At 40.6% G+C, this 17,481-nt stretch overlaps 1 protein-coding gene across 1 annotated transcript; it reads left to right on the top strand.

Annotated features, from left to right (window-relative positions):
- Positions 1-3,140: 3,140 nt before the first annotated feature.
- On the top strand, positions 3,141-17,462 carry LOC141766009 (ETS domain-containing protein Elk-3-like). Its single transcript, XM_074632428.1, has 5 exons — positions 3,141-3,535; positions 10,976-11,184; positions 11,582-12,370; positions 15,755-15,877; positions 16,715-17,462. The coding sequence occupies exons 2-5, from the start codon at positions 10,978-10,980 to the stop codon at positions 16,811-16,813; spliced, it is 1,218 nt and encodes a 405-aa protein (XP_074488529.1). The 5' UTR covers positions 3,141-3,535; positions 10,976-10,977; the 3' UTR covers positions 16,814-17,462.
- Positions 17,463-17,481: the final 19 nt, after the last annotated feature.

Below are 17,481 nucleotides of genomic sequence, written 5' to 3'. Positions count from 1 at the left end.
TGATATTCAGTGCGCATCTTGGATAGATTAGGGCATCCTCACCTCCCAGAATGAACCTTGAACCTTTTTTTGAAGGTTCCTCAAAGCACCTTAAGAGGTTCCTCCACAGTTTCAAATTGAAAAACCTCCAAAAGTTCCACAAGGATCTTGTTGTTTTTACAGTGTAACCATCTAGAAGCTCCTACCCACACAGATTAATATTTTTTGGGCCAATCATAGTGCTTCTGTCTTGCACAGTAACAATAAATATGTCATTAAGTAGACATGCAACAACTGATGTGATTTCATTGTGACATTTCATACAAATGGGATAATCACCAGCCTTTGATAATTTTGACAAAATATTCAAAATGTTGACATAAATGCAATTCCTGAATGTACATTGGGGGCGTCGCGAACCCAGTTTTGGAATTTTTGTCCTGTACTTTAAGGTTCAAGATTCTTTATTTGTCATTTGTCAATTCAGTCATTGGCAATGAAAATCTTTGGTCTCAGGTTCTTTCACCAATGCTCATGAAATATATATATATATATATATATATATATATATATAAAGAGTATTTCCATTTTATGCTACTTTATACTTCCACTTTACCTCATTTTGGAGGCAAATATTGTAGTTTTTACTCCACTACATTTATTTGACAGCTTTAGTTACTAGTTACTTAGCAGATTTAGATTAAAACAAAATATAAATAGACTAAAAAATAATTATTTTATTATCCCCACATTTACCAGCTACAACATTAAAGTGATATACAATTAAAATTCAGTAATATAGTACAGTGGTTTTCAAACTGGGGTCCAGTGACCCCCAGGGGTCCTTGAGGGGGTTCCAGGGGGTCCCCAGCAAAAAGGGGAATAATTTATTTTCACAGTAATTACATCCATAAGTAACACAATGGCATAATATATGACTATTTTGGCCATGGGTTTCATACACTTTCTGTAATATAACATCTAAAAGCAAAAATCCTGTAGTGTAGGAACCACTGGTGTAGTGTATATATATGAATCTGAAATTGGCCATTCTGCATAATGAGTACTTTTACTTTCGGTACTTAAAGTATATTTAATGCTACTTTTGTACTTTTACTTTAGTGCTTTTACTTGCGATTTTAAAATGCAGGACTATGTATTTAACTATGTATTTGTACAATGTAGTATTGCTACTTTTACTTAAGTAAAACCGGAATACTTTTTTAAGATTTTATTTTAAATCTGTGAACAATACAATAAACAGTTAAACTGATACATAGGTAAATAAACCATATAAAGGAAATGAAGGGATCAATCAAATAAAATGAAGTAACATAAAACTTGCCAGGGGTTAATATAAATAAATAAATAAATAAAGAATATTAACTTAAAGGTCCCATATTATAAAAAAAGTGAGATCTTCATGTTTTTTTTTATTATAAAGCAGGCTTAAGTAATAAGTGACGAATATACAATATTTAGACCCTTGACACAATTTTAAACGTAAACAATCTAAATGTGTCCCAGTTTATTTCCTGGTTGCAGTGTAGAAGAAGTACACATGGACCCAAGCTGTTGCCTAGCAACGCAATTCCGTTGCAATTTCCGTCAAAATGCGCTAAAACGGAGCGTTTCAGACAGAGGGTAAATACAAGCATATTCAAGCAGAAAGAATGAGGAAAATAAAGTGTTTTTTTTAACATTACAGCATGTAAACATGTTCTAGTAGAAACACAAAATACAAGCATGAACCTGAAAATGAGCACGATATGGGACCTTTAAGTTAAAAACATTAAAATGGGAGCACAATCTCGCCGTTTTAGTTATCTTTTTGTTTTTTTGCCAAAGTTATTGTCTGAATATATATATATATATATATATATATATATATATATATATATATATATATATATATATATATATATATATATATATAGTTCCATTGCTTTCTTGAAAACATTAAAGTGAGGTTTAACTCTCGCAAATTTACATTTATGAAAGATTGGAATACTTTTCCACTATACTGCGGATACGATAATACGATACGATAATACTTTATTGTCAGACAGGTCTGAAATTTGTTTTGCATCACACCAGCTCCATTTGCAACATCCCAAAAAGGACAAAGACAACAAACAAGGATACGTACATTTAAACATTATAATCACAGAAGACAATATTCAGGGCCCTTCAACGTACATTTGATCTGGGATTAGGCTCCATATTTAGTTTTAGGATTGACTGGTGCACAAAAGAGTGCTTCAGTCTAACCTTATTAAATCGTCGAACCCTGTGTCTCCGATTTGATGGTAACAATTCATATTCACTGTTCAAAACATGGTTGGGGTCAGAGACGATGGTGTTAGCCAGCCTTAATATGTTATTATGATAGGCTGATTCATAGAATTTCTCAAGGGGTTGACTTACAATCTTTAAGTAGATTTTCATTTGGTGGAGCAGTTTTGACTTTAAAGGGACTGTTTGTAACTTTTTACATGTATAAATCTACCGGGTCGGGATCCCATGCACGCGCTCGCATATGCGCGCTCGCGTGTGGCCGGAGTCTCTGCTCCGCTGCCTTCTTGCCTTCACTCACACCGGGCGTGTTCTCACTGTCTCGCTCCACCTCTAGACGTGCATGCGCGCTCACTACACACTGAAAATATCTAGTGAATGTACAGTGGACGTTTGTGCAGAAATAAATGCTGCAGCTCCTCCAGACCAACAGAGGTTTCCCGTGTCTTGTGAAGTGACGGGGCTCCGCAGCGAGAAACGTTATCGTCTCCGACCGGGTTCCGGTGTCTCCCTGCGGGCGCAGTCGGGAGGCGATAACGTTTCTCTTCCTGCTTCAGCCCCGGCACCGACCCGCTTTTCCTGCTACAGCTGTTACTGTAATGCCTATTTCTCACTTCAGATGTTTTCAGAAACATCTTCTAGTGAACTGTTTAGCTGTGAAATGAGAAAAAATGTTATGTCAATCACAGACCAGTAGAACTGACAAACAGAGGTCGACGAAGGACAGCAGATAAGTTAATAACATATAATAAGTAAGGTTTAACTCTCGCAAATTTACATTCATGAAAGATATGAATACTTTTCCACTATTGACTAATCACATGACTTGTTGAGTGTTTGAACTAACGAGGCGCGCCTGAACGCCTCACACCCAGCAGCAGCCTGCGGACCGATGATGTCAGTGTTTCTGGGCTGTAGGAGTTCGTGTATCACCATGTGTTCCGACACAGAGTGAGTGAGTAGGCCTACTGCTGCTGCTGCTGGCCGTCAGCAGGCAGAGGAGAGAGGAGAGAGGAGAAGAGGAGGGGAGGAAAAGTGTGTTTACACAGACGGCAAACTGCCTGGGGAATCGTCGGGGAGAGGAAGTCAGCCGGCTCTGTGTCTGCCTGCTCCAACTTCCTGCTCAGAGAAAGAAAAAGCCCAGGATCCTATTTCAGTCCAGCACAACTGTGTAGACCAGAAGTAAAGCATGGAAAAACAAGGAATCACACAAGCTTCACCGTAAAGTTACAGAGGGAAAACACCGAGCCACAGATCGCAGGTAACGTAAACATAATCTTGCTTTTGTTGGCTTGTAGAGCTAAATATATAATATAATGCATGATTAGCAGTATAGCGACTGTATTCACATAGATTATCTTAAAGTAAAGTGTTCCACATGTGTTAAACTCTTCGGATTGAGTGTATTTGTTAAGTTTAAAGCAAAGCAAGGTTTAGATGCGGACATAATTGTGTCGTCTTCCGGTCCGAGCAACATCTTGAAAAATGAGTCAGTGGGGCAGAATAGGGATCCAGACCTCTGTTCGTAATAACAGTAAGTAAAGTAGTGATCAAGAGTAACAGTAAGTAAAGTAGGGATCCAGACCTCTGTTCGTAATAACAGTAAGTAAAGTAGGGATCCAGACCTCTGTGCGTAATAACAGTAAGTAAAGTAGGGATCCAGACCTCTGTGCGTAATAACAGTAAGTAAAGTAGTGATCAAGAGTAACAGTAAGTAAAGTAGGGATCCAGACCTCTGTGCGTAATAACAGTAAGTAAAGTAGGGATCCAGACCTCTGTGCGTAATAACAGTAAGTAAAGTAGTGATCAAGAGTAACAGTAAGTAAAGTAGGGATCCAGACCTCTGTTCGTAATAACAGTAAGTAAAGTAGGGATCCAGACCTCTGTGCGTAATAACAGTAAGTAAAGTAGTGATCAAGAGTAACAGTAAGTAAAGTAGGGATCCAGACCTCTGTGCGTAATAACAGTAAGTAAAGTAGGGATCCAGACCTCTGTGCGTAATAACAGTAAGTAAAGTAGGGATCCAGACCTCTGTTCGTAATAACAGTAAGTAAAGTAGGGATCCAGACCTCTGTGCGTAATAACAGTAAGTAAAGTAGTGATCAAGAGTAACAGTAAGTAAAGTAGGGATCCAGACCTCTGTTCGTAATAACAGTAAGTAAAGTAGTGATCAAGAGTAACAGTAAGTAAAGTAGTGATCCAGACCTCTGTGCTTAATAACACTAAGTAAAGTAGGGATCCAGACCTCTGTGCGTAATAACAGTAAGGAAAGTAGTGATCAAGAGTAACAGTAAGTAAAGTAGGGATCCAGACCTCTGTGCGTAATAACAGTAAGTAAAGTAGTGATCCAGACCTCTGTGCGTAATAACAGTAAGTAAAGTAGTGATCCAGACCTCTGTGTGTAATAACAGTAAGTAGTGATCCAGACCTCTGTGCGTAATAACAGTAAGTAAAGTAGGGATCCAGACCTCTGTGCGTAATAACAGTAAGTAAAGTAGTGATCAAGACCTCTGTGTGTAATAACAGTAAGTAAAGTAGTGATCCAGACCTCTGTGTGTAATAACAGTAAGTAAAGTAGTGATCCAGAGTAATAGTAAGTAAAGTAGTGATCCAGACCTCTGTGCGTAATAACAGTAAGTAAAGTAGTGATCCAGACCTCTGTGCGTAATAACAGTAAGTAAAGTAGTGATCCAGACCTCTGTGCGTAATAACAGTAAGTAAAGTAGTGATCCAGACCTCTGTGCGTAATAACAGTAAAGTAGTGATCCAGACCTCTGTGCGTAATAACAGTAAGTAAAGTAGTGATCCAGAATAATAGTTAGTAAAGTAGTGATCCAGACCTCTGTGCGTAATAACAGTAAGTAAAGTAGTGATTCAGACCTCTGTGCGTAATAACAGTAAGTAAAGTAGTGATTCAGACCTCTGTGCGTAATAACAGTAAGTAAAGTAGTGATCCAGACCTCTGTGCGTAATAACAGTAAAGTAGTGATTCAGACCTCTGTGCGTAATAACAGTAAGTAAAGTAGTGATCCAGACCTCTGCGCGTAATAACAGTAAGTAAAGTAGTGATTCAGACCTCTGTGCGTAATAACAGTAAGTAAAGTAGTGATCCAGACCTCTGTGCGTAATAACAGTAAGTAAAGTAGTGATTCAGACCTCTGTGCGCAATAACAGTAAGTAAAGTAGTGATCCAGACCTCTGTACATAATAGTAAGTAAAGTAGTGATCCAGACCTCTGTGCGTAATAACAGTAAAGTAGTGATTCAGACCTCTGTGCGTAATAACAGTAAGTAAAGTAGTGATTCAGACCTCTGTGCGCAATAACAGTAAGTAAAGTAGTGATCCAGACCTCTGTACATAATAGTAAGTAAAGTAGTGATCCAGACCTCTGTGCGTAATAACAGTAAGTAAAGTAGTGATCCAGACCTCTGTACATAATAGTAAGTAAAGTAGTGATCCAGACCTCTGTGCGTAATAACAGTAAGTAAAGTAGTGACCCAGACCTCTGTGCGTAATAACAGTAAGTAAAGTAGTGATCCAGACCTCTGTGCGTAACAGTAAGTAAAGTAGTGATCCAGACCTCTGTGCGTAACAGTAAGTAAAGTAGTGATCCAGACCTCTGTGCGTAATAACAGTAAGTAAAGTAGTGATCCAGACCTCTGTGCGTAACAGTAAGTAAAGTAGTGATCCAGACCTCTGTGCGTAATAACAGTAAGTAAAGTAGTGATCCAGACCTCTGTGCGTAATAACAGTAAGTAAAGTAGTGATCCAGACCTCTGTGCGTAATAACAGTAAAGTAGTGATCCAGACCTCTGTGCGTAATAACAGTAAAGTAGTGATTCAGACCTCTGTGCGTAATAACAGTAAGTAAAGTAGTGATCCAGACCTCTGTGCGTAACAGTAAGTAAAGTAGTGATCCAGACCTCTGTGCGTAATAACAGTAAAGTAGTGATTCAGACCTCTGTGCGTAATAACAGTAAGTAAAGTAGTGATCCAGACCTCTGTACATAATAGTAAGTAAAGTAGTGATCCAGACCTCTGTGCGTAATAACAGTAAGTAAAGTAGTGACCCAGACCTCTGTGCGTAATAACAGTAAGTAAAGTAGTGATCCAGACCTCTGTGCGTAACAGTAAGTAAAGTAGTGATCCAGACCTCTGTGCGTAATAACAGTAAGTAAAGTAGTGATCCAGACCTCTGTGCGTAACAGTAAGTAAAGTAGTGATCCAGACCTCTGTGCGTAATAACAGTAAGTAAAGTAGTGATCCAGACCTCTGTGCGTAATAACAGTAAAGTAGTGATTCAGACCTCTGTGCGTAATAACAGTAAGTAAAGTAGTGATCCAGACCTCTGTGCGTAACAGTAAGTAAAGTAGTGATCCAGACCTCTGTGCGTAATAACAGTAAGTAAAGTAGTGATCCAGACCTGTGCGTAATAACAGTAAGTAAAGTAGTGATCCAGACCTCTGTGCGTAATAACAGTAAGTAAAGTAGTGATCCAGACCTCTGTGTGTAACAGTAAGTAAAGTAGTGATCCAGACCTCTGTGCGTAACAGTAAGTAAAGTAGTGATCCAGACCTCTGTGCGTAATAACAGTAAGTAAAGTAGTGATCCAGACCTCTGTGCGTAACAACAGTAAGTAAAGTAGTGATCCAGACCTCTGTGCGTAACAGTAAGTAAAGTAGTGATCCAGACCTCTGTGCGTAAAGGCTACTGCAACTTACTTTACAGTCCTGGATACATCTGTAGGAGAGACGCAAACAAAAGACGACGCAACTGTTTAGAGATGCTTCTCTTTAATATTGGGCCCCTGTTGAATTTTCCACCGTCTGAGAACAGGAAGAGTGCAGATTTAGTCATGGCTAAGTAATGTCTGCACACACCATCTAATCTCATTAGCAGTTTCCGTTCAGCCAACACTGGATGGCTTTGTGCGCACAGCGAGACGTCTCAGTCCAAGCATCCGCAGCAGGGCTCCTGATTCCCGACCAAAAACCAACACAATGATCCTGTAATATTCCTAGAAAGAGTTACACCATCACAGATACCTCATTGCAGGGGATTGTATCCCTGTGTTGCTGGGCATATCACTCTAATATTCAAATAAGGTGAGGTTATCACTTAAAGCTCTGCAGTGGGTAGAATTGGAGCAAATATGATTACAAACTGTTTTTTTGTTTGTTTGTTTTAATACAATAAAACGGTCATTATATCATGACAGTAGTGCATGAGACAGGTAATCTGAAAAAATAAATCATGTGCCTCTGTGTCCTCCGGTGCTCCTAACGGCATCTGCAAGATTTCACAGACCGGAGAAAAGCACCCAATCAGAGCTGAGCTGGAGCCTGCCATCTCTGAGCAGCTGTCAATCACTCGCGAACTCTGATCAAACAGTCAAACTAGGCAGCGCTGAGCAAATATGAATCAATATTCTGTTACTGTAATGCTTATTTCTCATCTCAAATGTTTTCAGAAACATCTTGTAGTGTAATGTTTCGCTGTAAAATGAGAAAGTTTGTGTCCCAGCAGTTATGTTGAGATCAGTTGAGGAAATACCAAGCACTGCCCACCAGCCAGAGCAAACTTTCTCATTTTACAGCTAAACAGTACACTACAAGATGTTTCTGAAAATTTTGGAGGCGAGAAATAGGCCTTATAGTAACAGAATATTGATTAATATTTGATAAAGCCTAGTTTGACCGTTTGATCGGAGTTAACGAGCGATTGACAGCTGCCTCTGCTGAATGAACAGCCAATAGGAACGCTCTCTCTGAAATGACCTGTGATTGGTCAAAGTCTCCTGTCATGGGCCAGATTATTTAAAGCTTGAAAACAGAGCCATGAGGAGGTGCAGAAGTCTAGTTTTCTCTCAGAAAACTTGAATTACAATATGCTGAAAGCTTATTATGCAATGTTTGCCCAATGATGCCAAAAACATTCTGCCTACCGCAGGGTTAATTGTACTTTATGCTTAAAATCTGATTTCTGTTAGAGGTATTTCTGACCTACAGTAGCTGCTCCATACTTTCAAGTCCCTCTATGCTATTTACAGCATCTTGCAAAGGTGAATGTTTATAAGTCACACTGGGCTAATTGTAGACCTGTCAGCTCAGCAGCCCTGTATTGGCAAGCTTTACTTTTCAAAGTGTTTAAAGCCAAGCTGAAGTCTGGGTTCAGATTGGTTTAAAGGGTGGAGCTGTGGAAAGGGGACAACCATTTTTTCTTTTGACCTCTCCCTTTGGGATTTTAGTGGGAAGTGTGGCAGGACTGGGGAAATGCTCCCCTGCTGTGGGATCCTCTCTCCTCAACATTTGTCCTTGGAAGTAGAATAGGAGGAAGTCCTGACTTTGACAGGTTTGTAGTTTCACATGGCAGATAGAAAACTCAGGGGATAGCTTGTGTCGGAAATGAGTTCAGCCCTCCCTCTCTCCTTTCTGGACGGAGATACGTAGTTTGTTGAAAGGTCTGTTATCATTGTTTTTTAGCATCAGCCACTAATCACTCCTCACATCCACAGATAAGACAGCAAAGTATACAAGATGAGACTCAGTCAGGTCCATCTAAGGGCTGTGTGTAGTGCCCGAAACCATACCTGATCAGCTTTTTTGTTTTTGATACCTGACTTTGAGGAATATAGATTTGCTCAGAGACGGGAGGTTCCAGATCGGCTCTGATTGGTTGCTTTCCTCCGGTCTGTGAAATCTTGCAGATGCCGTTAGGAGCACCGGAGGACACAGAGGCACATGATTTTTTTTCAGATTACTTGTCTCATCACCTACTGTCAGGATATAGTGTTTTATAAAAATTACTTATTTTAATCATATTTTCTCCAATTCTACCCACTGCAGCTTTAACAATAGAAGTCAAACTGCTCACACAAGCAGCTGAAGAACAAATCTGGATGATTACAAATTTGTCTAAAATTGTTAAAACTCTGATTTAAAATGGTAAATATCTGTTTAAAGAATAAGACTACAAATCAATTACGGACCTGATCAGGCATTTAATACCAACTTTTGGTACTTGACAGTTTCTGTTACTTAGTGCTACGGACTAATTACAGTTGGTAACAAAAGAGTACTTGAGTATGAGCCTATCTATACGCGTCTCTCCGGCGTAGGACTGCAACTAACTATTATTTTCATCATTAATATAATTTTTTCCATCTCTAAAAAGACCATCACAGTTTCTCAGATTCCAAAGATTCTTCAGATAGTTTGTTTTGTCCGATCAAAAGTCCAAAACTCAAACATGTTCAATTTAAAACAATACAGGACTAAGAAAGCGGCAAAACCTCACATTTAAGATGCTGGAAAACAGCAGAGTTTTGTCATTTTAGCTTAATATATGACTTAACGATTAACCGATTATCTAAATGTTTGCCAATTTATTATGTCATTCAACTAATTGAACACACTCACACACACACACACACACACACACACACACACTATTAATATGTGAGCTCTTAGTAGGCAGACAGGAGCTTCGAGGCTGCACATTCCTCTATTAAAGGAATAACCCACCCTGGGCCCGTCATACTTCCTGTGGAGAGAGGGCCAGGTTGAACCGCAGCATATTTCTGGCTTGAGCTGTTGTTCCTCCTTATATTTTTTTTTCTCTGCTGCTGCTACATTACACTACACTCTTTAAAACACACTGTTCTATTCATCACCGGTCTACTCTTCCTTACACCACATGTTACAGGCTGTTTCCTCTTCAGCTAGTAACCTAATTAAGTCTGTATGCAGTGAAGCACCAGGGGTGTAAATCACAAGCTTCATCACGATACAATATTATATTGATTCTTTGAACAACGATACGATATTTGCTCATATCACAAAGTCTGCCACGTTATGTTTTTGATTAAAGTCAGGGGCCTGCTGTCGATATATCATATGCCCATTTAACACAATCGGTTACATTTATATCAACTCACAAAAAGGAATTAAAATCTGATTTGACATTTTTATCTCGAGGCTCTTCCAGACATTTAAATGAAAAACAATCTATTCTTTTTAATAAATAGAATAAATTTAGAGCTGTTGCACTATAAGGTGCAACATTTATCATGTTTAAGTGCAAATGTTTTTTAGGTGCGCTTGGATGGAAATGGGGACACAGACGTGCCATGGAAATGTCAAAATAAAGGCATATTTTAAAGATAATATGTATTGATCTTTGCCATAAAAATGTCAAAACGGTCATTGTTATAAATGTCTTGAAAAATCATAATTTTTTAAAATGATACCCAGCCATAAAAGTCATAGTATATTATGTCATAAAATGTTATAATATGTATATATATCATGTGTGAGAAGGGGGCGGGGTGTCTGTGAATTTGATTGGATTAAAATTTAAACAGGTTCAGGTATTATCAAATGTATGTACATATTTTTTTAACCTTTAGCGAGCCACACAGAAACGGGTAGCGAGCTACAGGTAGCGAGCTACTTGTTGGAGATCCCTGGTATAGTATGTCGTAAAATATGGCATAATAAGTCATAGTACAGTATCTCATAAGAAGTCATAGTATTTCATAAAATGTCATAGTATAGTATGTCATAGATACATGACATAATGTCATGTCCTCATACCACATCATATTATGAGTTTAAATATGACCAATGGGGGTTTTGATGTTGAGTGCTCCGTTCCATCCGAGTCAAATGTTTTCACTCACGATGATCATGTCTTGCTGCAGGTATGGACAGTGCGATCACCCTGTGGCAGTTCCTGCTGCAGCTGCTGCTGGACCAAAGTCACAAACACCTGATATGTTGGACGTCCACAGACGGAGAGTTCAAGCTCCTGAAGTCAGAGGAAGTGGCCAAGCTGTGGGGGCTACGCAAGAACAAGACCAACATGAACTACGACAAGCTGAGCAGAGCCCTGCGCTACTACTATGACAAGGTGAATTAAACTGGCTATGGTTCATGTGCAGGAGCTGCCTCTGTGTGATAGTCCCACTAGTCATTTCATTGCAGCTTTGCGACTGATGGGACGTGAAGGCACGTGAAAGGAGCGTAGTACCATGACAAATTCTTTGTTGTTCTGCTCTTAAAACCACAATCTCCCCTGATAGTCACTTCCACTTCCTCTTTCTCAAAAAAATGCAGAGTAGAAATCCGGCTGTGATGTAGCGCTCTAACACAAAGTATCAGTATGTTTCAGTTTGTCCTCGCTGGAGTGAAATGCTGTCGTCATCCCTGTGATAATCAACATTTCTAATGTTATTACTTTGTAGATTTATCAGTTTGCTGATTATAAGAGTTCTCCTCTTCAGTAATGGTGTTTGTCTGTTTTACAGAACATCATCAAGAAGGTGATTGGCCAGAAGTTTGTCTATAAGTTTGTGTCCTTCCCTGAGATCCTGAAGATGGACCCTCAGGCGGTGGAGATGGGCCTGGCTTCTGGAAGGTTTCCCCTTCAGGAAGGAGAGGTCTCAGAGCTGGAGGTAGAGGTAGAGGAGGAAGAAGAAGAGGAAGGCGAAGAGGAGGCCCAGAGGAGGACCCTGGCAGCCCTGGGGGCGCAGCAGTGTCGGAACGACTACCTCCGCTCGGGTCTCTACTCCTCCTTCAGCATCAGCTCCCTGCAGAACCAGCCTGAACTCCTCCGTGCCCTGAGGGAGCGCCAGGAGGAGCCGCGCTCCGTCATCCGCTTTGGCAACAACGCCAACGAAAGGAGCTCCCCTCCCTCTGCCAAGCCCGAGTCCTATGTCTCCCCCAGGTTGTCCAAACTCCATTCCCCGTCCTCTCCACACACCCAACCCTTCCGGCCCGGCCGAAGCTGGAGCCCCGCAGCCAAGGAGGAAGAGGAGGACTCTGACCAGAGCGCTCAGCCCCTCAACCTCTCCTCTGGGCACAGGGAGCGAGCCCTGCAGCCTCCCGAGAAGAGGAGCAGCAGCAGTGGTAGAAGTAGCTCTACTAGTAGTAGTAGTAACCAAGGAGATGGACTCCCTCCAAAAAGCAAAAAGCCCAAAGCTCTAGAGATCTCATCCCCGTCCCTGCTGCTCGCAGGGACTGACATCGGCTCCATCGCCCTCAACAGTCCAGCACTGCCGTCCGGCTCCCTCACTCCTGCCTTCTTCGCAGCACAGGTGAGATGATTTATCTGAATAATACATCACTATAACTTCAACTCTGGGCCACGCAACCAAAATTGATAATAGCACTTTGTGCGTGACGTGTGTGTGTGTTCTGCTCATGTTCAAATAGGTCTCCTCTGACACAAGTCTGGTGGTTTAGAGACTCAAAGTTATGATTATCAGCACTCAAAGATAGGGTCGACGATGTTTGAAAGGTAGCGTAATTTGAAATCAGCATCGCCTAAGGAGCTCCGTCTAAACCCCCCTCTCCCCTCGGGGCTCCTTCCAAGGCAACGCCCCCACACACACATGCACGAGCACCGCCGCATCGTAACTACTTCATAGACACAGAGCGGAGAGAGGACCTCAACTCAAAAACGCTACCTCATGACAAGTAACCGCGGCAGTGCTACTTTTGGCCGACGCGCTTTGAGTTCAGGCTGGTGCACGCTAAGGGTAGAGTATGAGCAGGGAGGCATCTGATTGGTTCTTTCCAAGCGGACCGCAAGGCAGTGATTGGTAGACGTTTTTACAGGATTACAGCGGCTACAGATGACGGCTCTTTTCCGGTCCTTTTTCAGAGCTCATAAGTAATCGATCGCTGTCGGAGTGTAAAGACGATTTCAACCAATATATCAAATAGTGTATACTGGAGAACATCGTCAACCCTGCCTTCAAGGGAACTGGTGACCCATTCAAGGTGTTCCCCAGCATTTTGCTCAATGTATACTGGAATAGGATAAATACTGTTAATTAATGTTAGTATGATGACCCCTCTAAAACCTTCATCTCTATCTAGTCCAGACATGTTTATTCACCCAATGCTACTATTTGACACATGTTTACAAGCTATCTTATTTCTGCTCTCAATAATTTAAGGTAGACCGGAGATCTTGTCGCTCTGTGCCAGCCACAGCGAAAGCACAGTGAGCCCAATAATAATCAAATCTCAGACAGAAAGAGAATAATTCTGTGATGCTATCTGTGTCTGTCCTGTCTGTGCGGTGGCCTGGCTGGCCACAGGGAGTTGATGGGATTTATCCAGAGTATGATGTCAGTGTCCCTAAAGTGGTCAGAGAGCAGCAAGAGACATCTGACACAGCCTGGCATGTGCTGGTGGAAAGACTACTGCTATATTTATTTAGTATTTATTAAGTAGTCACTTGAGCCAAAACTTCCTTAAGAAACAAACAGAGAAAAGGAATGAAAAAGGTACATTTGGCATGATTTTAGTGTGAAATGTGCACGGGCACTTTCATGGCAGAAAGACATTTTACATAATTTTGAACAAATGCAACTTAATGAGTCATTGTCTGTGTTTGGTTTGGGATTAAACTTTCCAAATAATTTCTATAAACAGCTCTGTGTGGTAAAAGCCTAAATACTGCCGAAATGTTTATGCGCTGCAAATAACGGGGCTTATAGAAGTATGTCTGTACTAAAATTAAAGTTTGAGAAATTAAAGTACACAAGCAAATGTAGATTTGATATAATATATACAGTGTATATATATAATACTTTTTTCATGGCATACTATACTATGACTTTTTTTTCGACATCCATTGATTTTTTTTGACATGCTATACTGTAATTTTTTTTATATACTATACTATTTCTTTTTATGACCTTATTTTCGACATACTATATTGTTAATCATAACTTATTTTGACATACTATACTATGACTTGCGACATTTTTCAACATGCTATACTATGATTTTTTTTCAACATACTACTATGACTTTTTTTTACTTTTTTTGACATAGTATACTATGATTTTGTTTTTTTACATACTCTACTATGACTTTTTTACGACATACTACACCGGCTTTTTTTTACTCATTTTTTCAACATGCTATACTATGACTTTTTTTGAAATACTATGCTATGTCTTTTTTCAACATACTATACTATGACTTATTTTTTTATATACTATACCGTCCTTTTTTTTGCCTCGTTCTACATACTATACTATGATGTCTTTTACTTTTTTTCCAACATACTATACTATGACTTGTCTTTAACTCTCGGTACTATACTATAACTGTATTGACGCTTCTCAACATACTGTAATATGAATTTTTTTTACATACAATACTACGACTTTTTTTAGACATTATACTGACTTATTTTTGACATTCTATACTAGGACTTTTTTTGACATGCTATACTATGATTTTTTTTCGAAATGCTTTACTATGACTTTTTTCTGACATACTATACGATTACCTTTTTTTTACTCGTTTTTCAACAAACCATACTATGATTTTTCCCCGACATACTATATTATGATTTTTTTTACTCGTTTTTCGACATACTATACTAGGACTTTTTTTTACGACATATTATACCAGGACTTTTCTGCGACATGCGACATGCTATACTATGATTTTTTTCGACATACTATACTATGACTATTTTTTATATACTATACGACTTATTTTTCGACATGCTATACTATGACCTTTTTTATGATTTTTGTTTTTTACCTCTTTTGGTTTTTCAGTCTTAAACATCATGACGGCTGTAAAGTGGATTCAGGTTTTACGGTACTTTAGTGTGTTCTTCCACAAGTTTAGTGTCCAAATTAATCAAGCTGTGACATTTGTTTGTTTTGGTCTTTGTCACCACAAAACTCCAAAGGCTCTGCTACAAGCATAAACTGGTATTTAACAATGTGTTTCAGTTAATAATGTGTTTGCATTGGACTTGTTACAACGCAAAATGACTCTGCCACATCAGAGGTTCGTCCACATGTTGAGAAAGCCATTAATACTACACTCACACTGTCTGTTTATGAGGGCACAAAAAGTGAGATCAGAGGCAAACAAGCAATTTACAGGAATCTTCTGCAAGTCCAACCTATGAGAGGGGGGTGGGGGGGAAGAGGCCCTAAGTGATGCCATATGCTCCAATAATTCCATTAATAATGGGAGCAGGGCTGGGTCCCTCTGCAACACTGGCTCACTTCTCTGAGGTGACACAGGGGAAAGTAGGGGGGAGGGGGAGAGAAGACCAGGGGAGAGAGGCAGAAATTGATTTCATATGTTTTCTCTCTAGTTGGCGTTCCAAGTGCTTTAGGACCCCCACCTCCCTCCCCCCCCCCCCCCCCCCCCCCCCCTCCCCAATGAACAACAACCCCCACCGTCCACCTCCTCCTCTCCTCCCCACGTCACCCCTGTATTCTGGGGAGAAACCACAGACTTCCTTCCTGCTCCGTCAGTTTGTTTTTCCAAACGCCGATACACGTCCATTTACCATTTCAGCATGTTTTGCATTACCGAAGCCCTCGGAGCAATGCTCCTCTAACCAGTGGGTCTCTTGTGTCTTTATTTTACTTCACTGGTTTCTCTTATTTACATGAAGCTTCCCTCCCTCTGTGTTCCTCTCCTAACAGACTCACTCTGGTTTGCTGCTGGCTCACAGTCCGCTGTTGTCAGGCATCCACTTCTGGAGCAGTTTGAGCCCCGTTGCTCCGCTCAGCCCCGCCCGGCTGCAGGGCCACAGCTCCCTCTTCCAGGTAAGAAGCACACACAGGTGTAGACACATCGGGTACAAAAATAGCACGAGATGAGATCAGAAGGTGTGCTGAAAACGATTGTTTACTGGTAGTGTTTGAAAGCCCAGGAGGAAGTTGTGAAGCTGCACAGGTAAAATTAGCGCTGCTGCAAAATCCCCGTACTTCCCAGCAGTTGTTAAAATCAGCTGAGTCGGCATTATGCCAGGAGATTAAGATGATGGAATTTCCAAATATTTGCAACAGGTGGGCTCCTTTTATGAAATCATTTGTTTCTTATACCCATCATGTGGGTCATGCTCTGTTATGTCCTTAAAGTTAAGTGCTTGTGCAAAGCAAGTGCCACTCTTGATCTTCTACATCTTGCATTTTTCATGCAGGTATTTACAGAAAGCACACATAAAACAATATGTTTTTGAGATCTGCAAAAATAGCAGACACTTGTGAAACTAGTTGCGACTTAGTAAGCAGGTCCAGAAGAGGTGTCCTGTTTCAGCGCTTGTGAGAGGGAGAGGAAATCCTGTGAATACTTCCTGTTTGAGCCCAGGGGAGCTAGTCTGAACAGGGTGGACTGGTTTGAGAGCTGCTCCTCATTTGTGAAACACACACCACACCCCCACCGCACACACCGTACCGGATTCTTTGTGCACAAATAATGTTGACTTCTCCTTCTGTTGTGGAGGTGCAGGGCACAGAGACGAGAAGGAAGAGACACAATGAATTAAAAAAAAACAGGAAACCAGAGCAGTGACAATGCTGCAGTTCCTTACCGGAAAGCTGCTTTCATAGAGCCTCCGTCCTCTCCTCGCTAACTCTCAGCCCCTTTCTCTTCCTCCACAGTTCCCCAGCCTCATGAACGGACACATGCCTATGCCGCTGCCAAACCTGGAAGGAACACCCTCATCCCTGCTCCTGTCCCCCACCACCCACAGATCCTGATCCAGGGTCTGTGAAAAGAACTCCCATCTTCATCCATCTCGGTTCTCACCATCATTGTCATCATCAGCAACGATCTCTTGTCCGTGTTGTTAAATTTTGCTTCAGTCCTACGAGACAGTATGTGACCTCACTTTTTTGCACTTGAGTTGCTTCAGATTCCAGTGGTTGAAAGCACTTGGTAAAAGCCATACGCCACGATGTCTGTGAGACGTCTGGCTCTTTGTGATAAAGTACAGCACATTTCCACATGACCCTGTCCACGATGGACAGTAGTGACGTGTCGCTAGCTGCAAAAGGCTAGCCCAGCCGCTCATTCTGTGTAGAGAGCTTGGTTGTTTTAATCTTGTATAAAAAAAAAAAAATCTCATTTTTTCCTTAAGTGTTTATCACAATGTGAAACTAGTTGTTTCATGTGTGGTATTGTATGTATTGTATGCACTATGCTTCTCAGATAGTACCGGCTGTGCCTTGTTGTCCTATTTTTCTTTTTCCACAATCTTTTAATGAAGACGAGATTTCAAATCAATGAAAAAAACCTTTGTAACATGTTCTTTTTTTATACTGGACTTGGTATACAGTTTGTATTCTGTATAATTTTGTATTGTGAAGAATGTCTTGTCATTTTCAATAAATAAAGCATTGAATGCTTGAGCGCAGTGCCTTGAATT

This window comes from Sebastes fasciatus, chromosome 4 (genome assembly GCF_043250625.1).
Source record: "Sebastes fasciatus isolate fSebFas1 chromosome 4, fSebFas1.pri, whole genome shotgun sequence".
Classification (NCBI taxonomy): Eukaryota; Metazoa; Chordata; class Actinopteri; order Perciformes; family Sebastidae; genus Sebastes; species Sebastes fasciatus.
This window is presented reverse-complemented; position numbering and strand designations above follow the sequence as displayed.

What these genes read in the sequence shown, in the direction of transcription:
- LOC141766009 (XM_074632428.1), top strand. Translation starts at nt 10,978, where the DNA reads ATGGACAGTGCGATCACCCTGTGGCAGTTCCTGCTGCAGCTGCTGCTG. An exon ending in TGCGCTACTACTATGACAAG is followed by an intron (nt 11,185 to 11,581) that starts GTGAATTAAACT and finishes TCTGTTTTACAG; the next exon opens with AACATCATCAAGAAGGTGAT. An exon ending in CTGCCTTCTTCGCAGCACAG is followed by an intron (nt 12,371 to 15,754) that starts GTGAGATGATTT and finishes CTCTCCTAACAG; the next exon opens with ACTCACTCTGGTTTGCTGCT.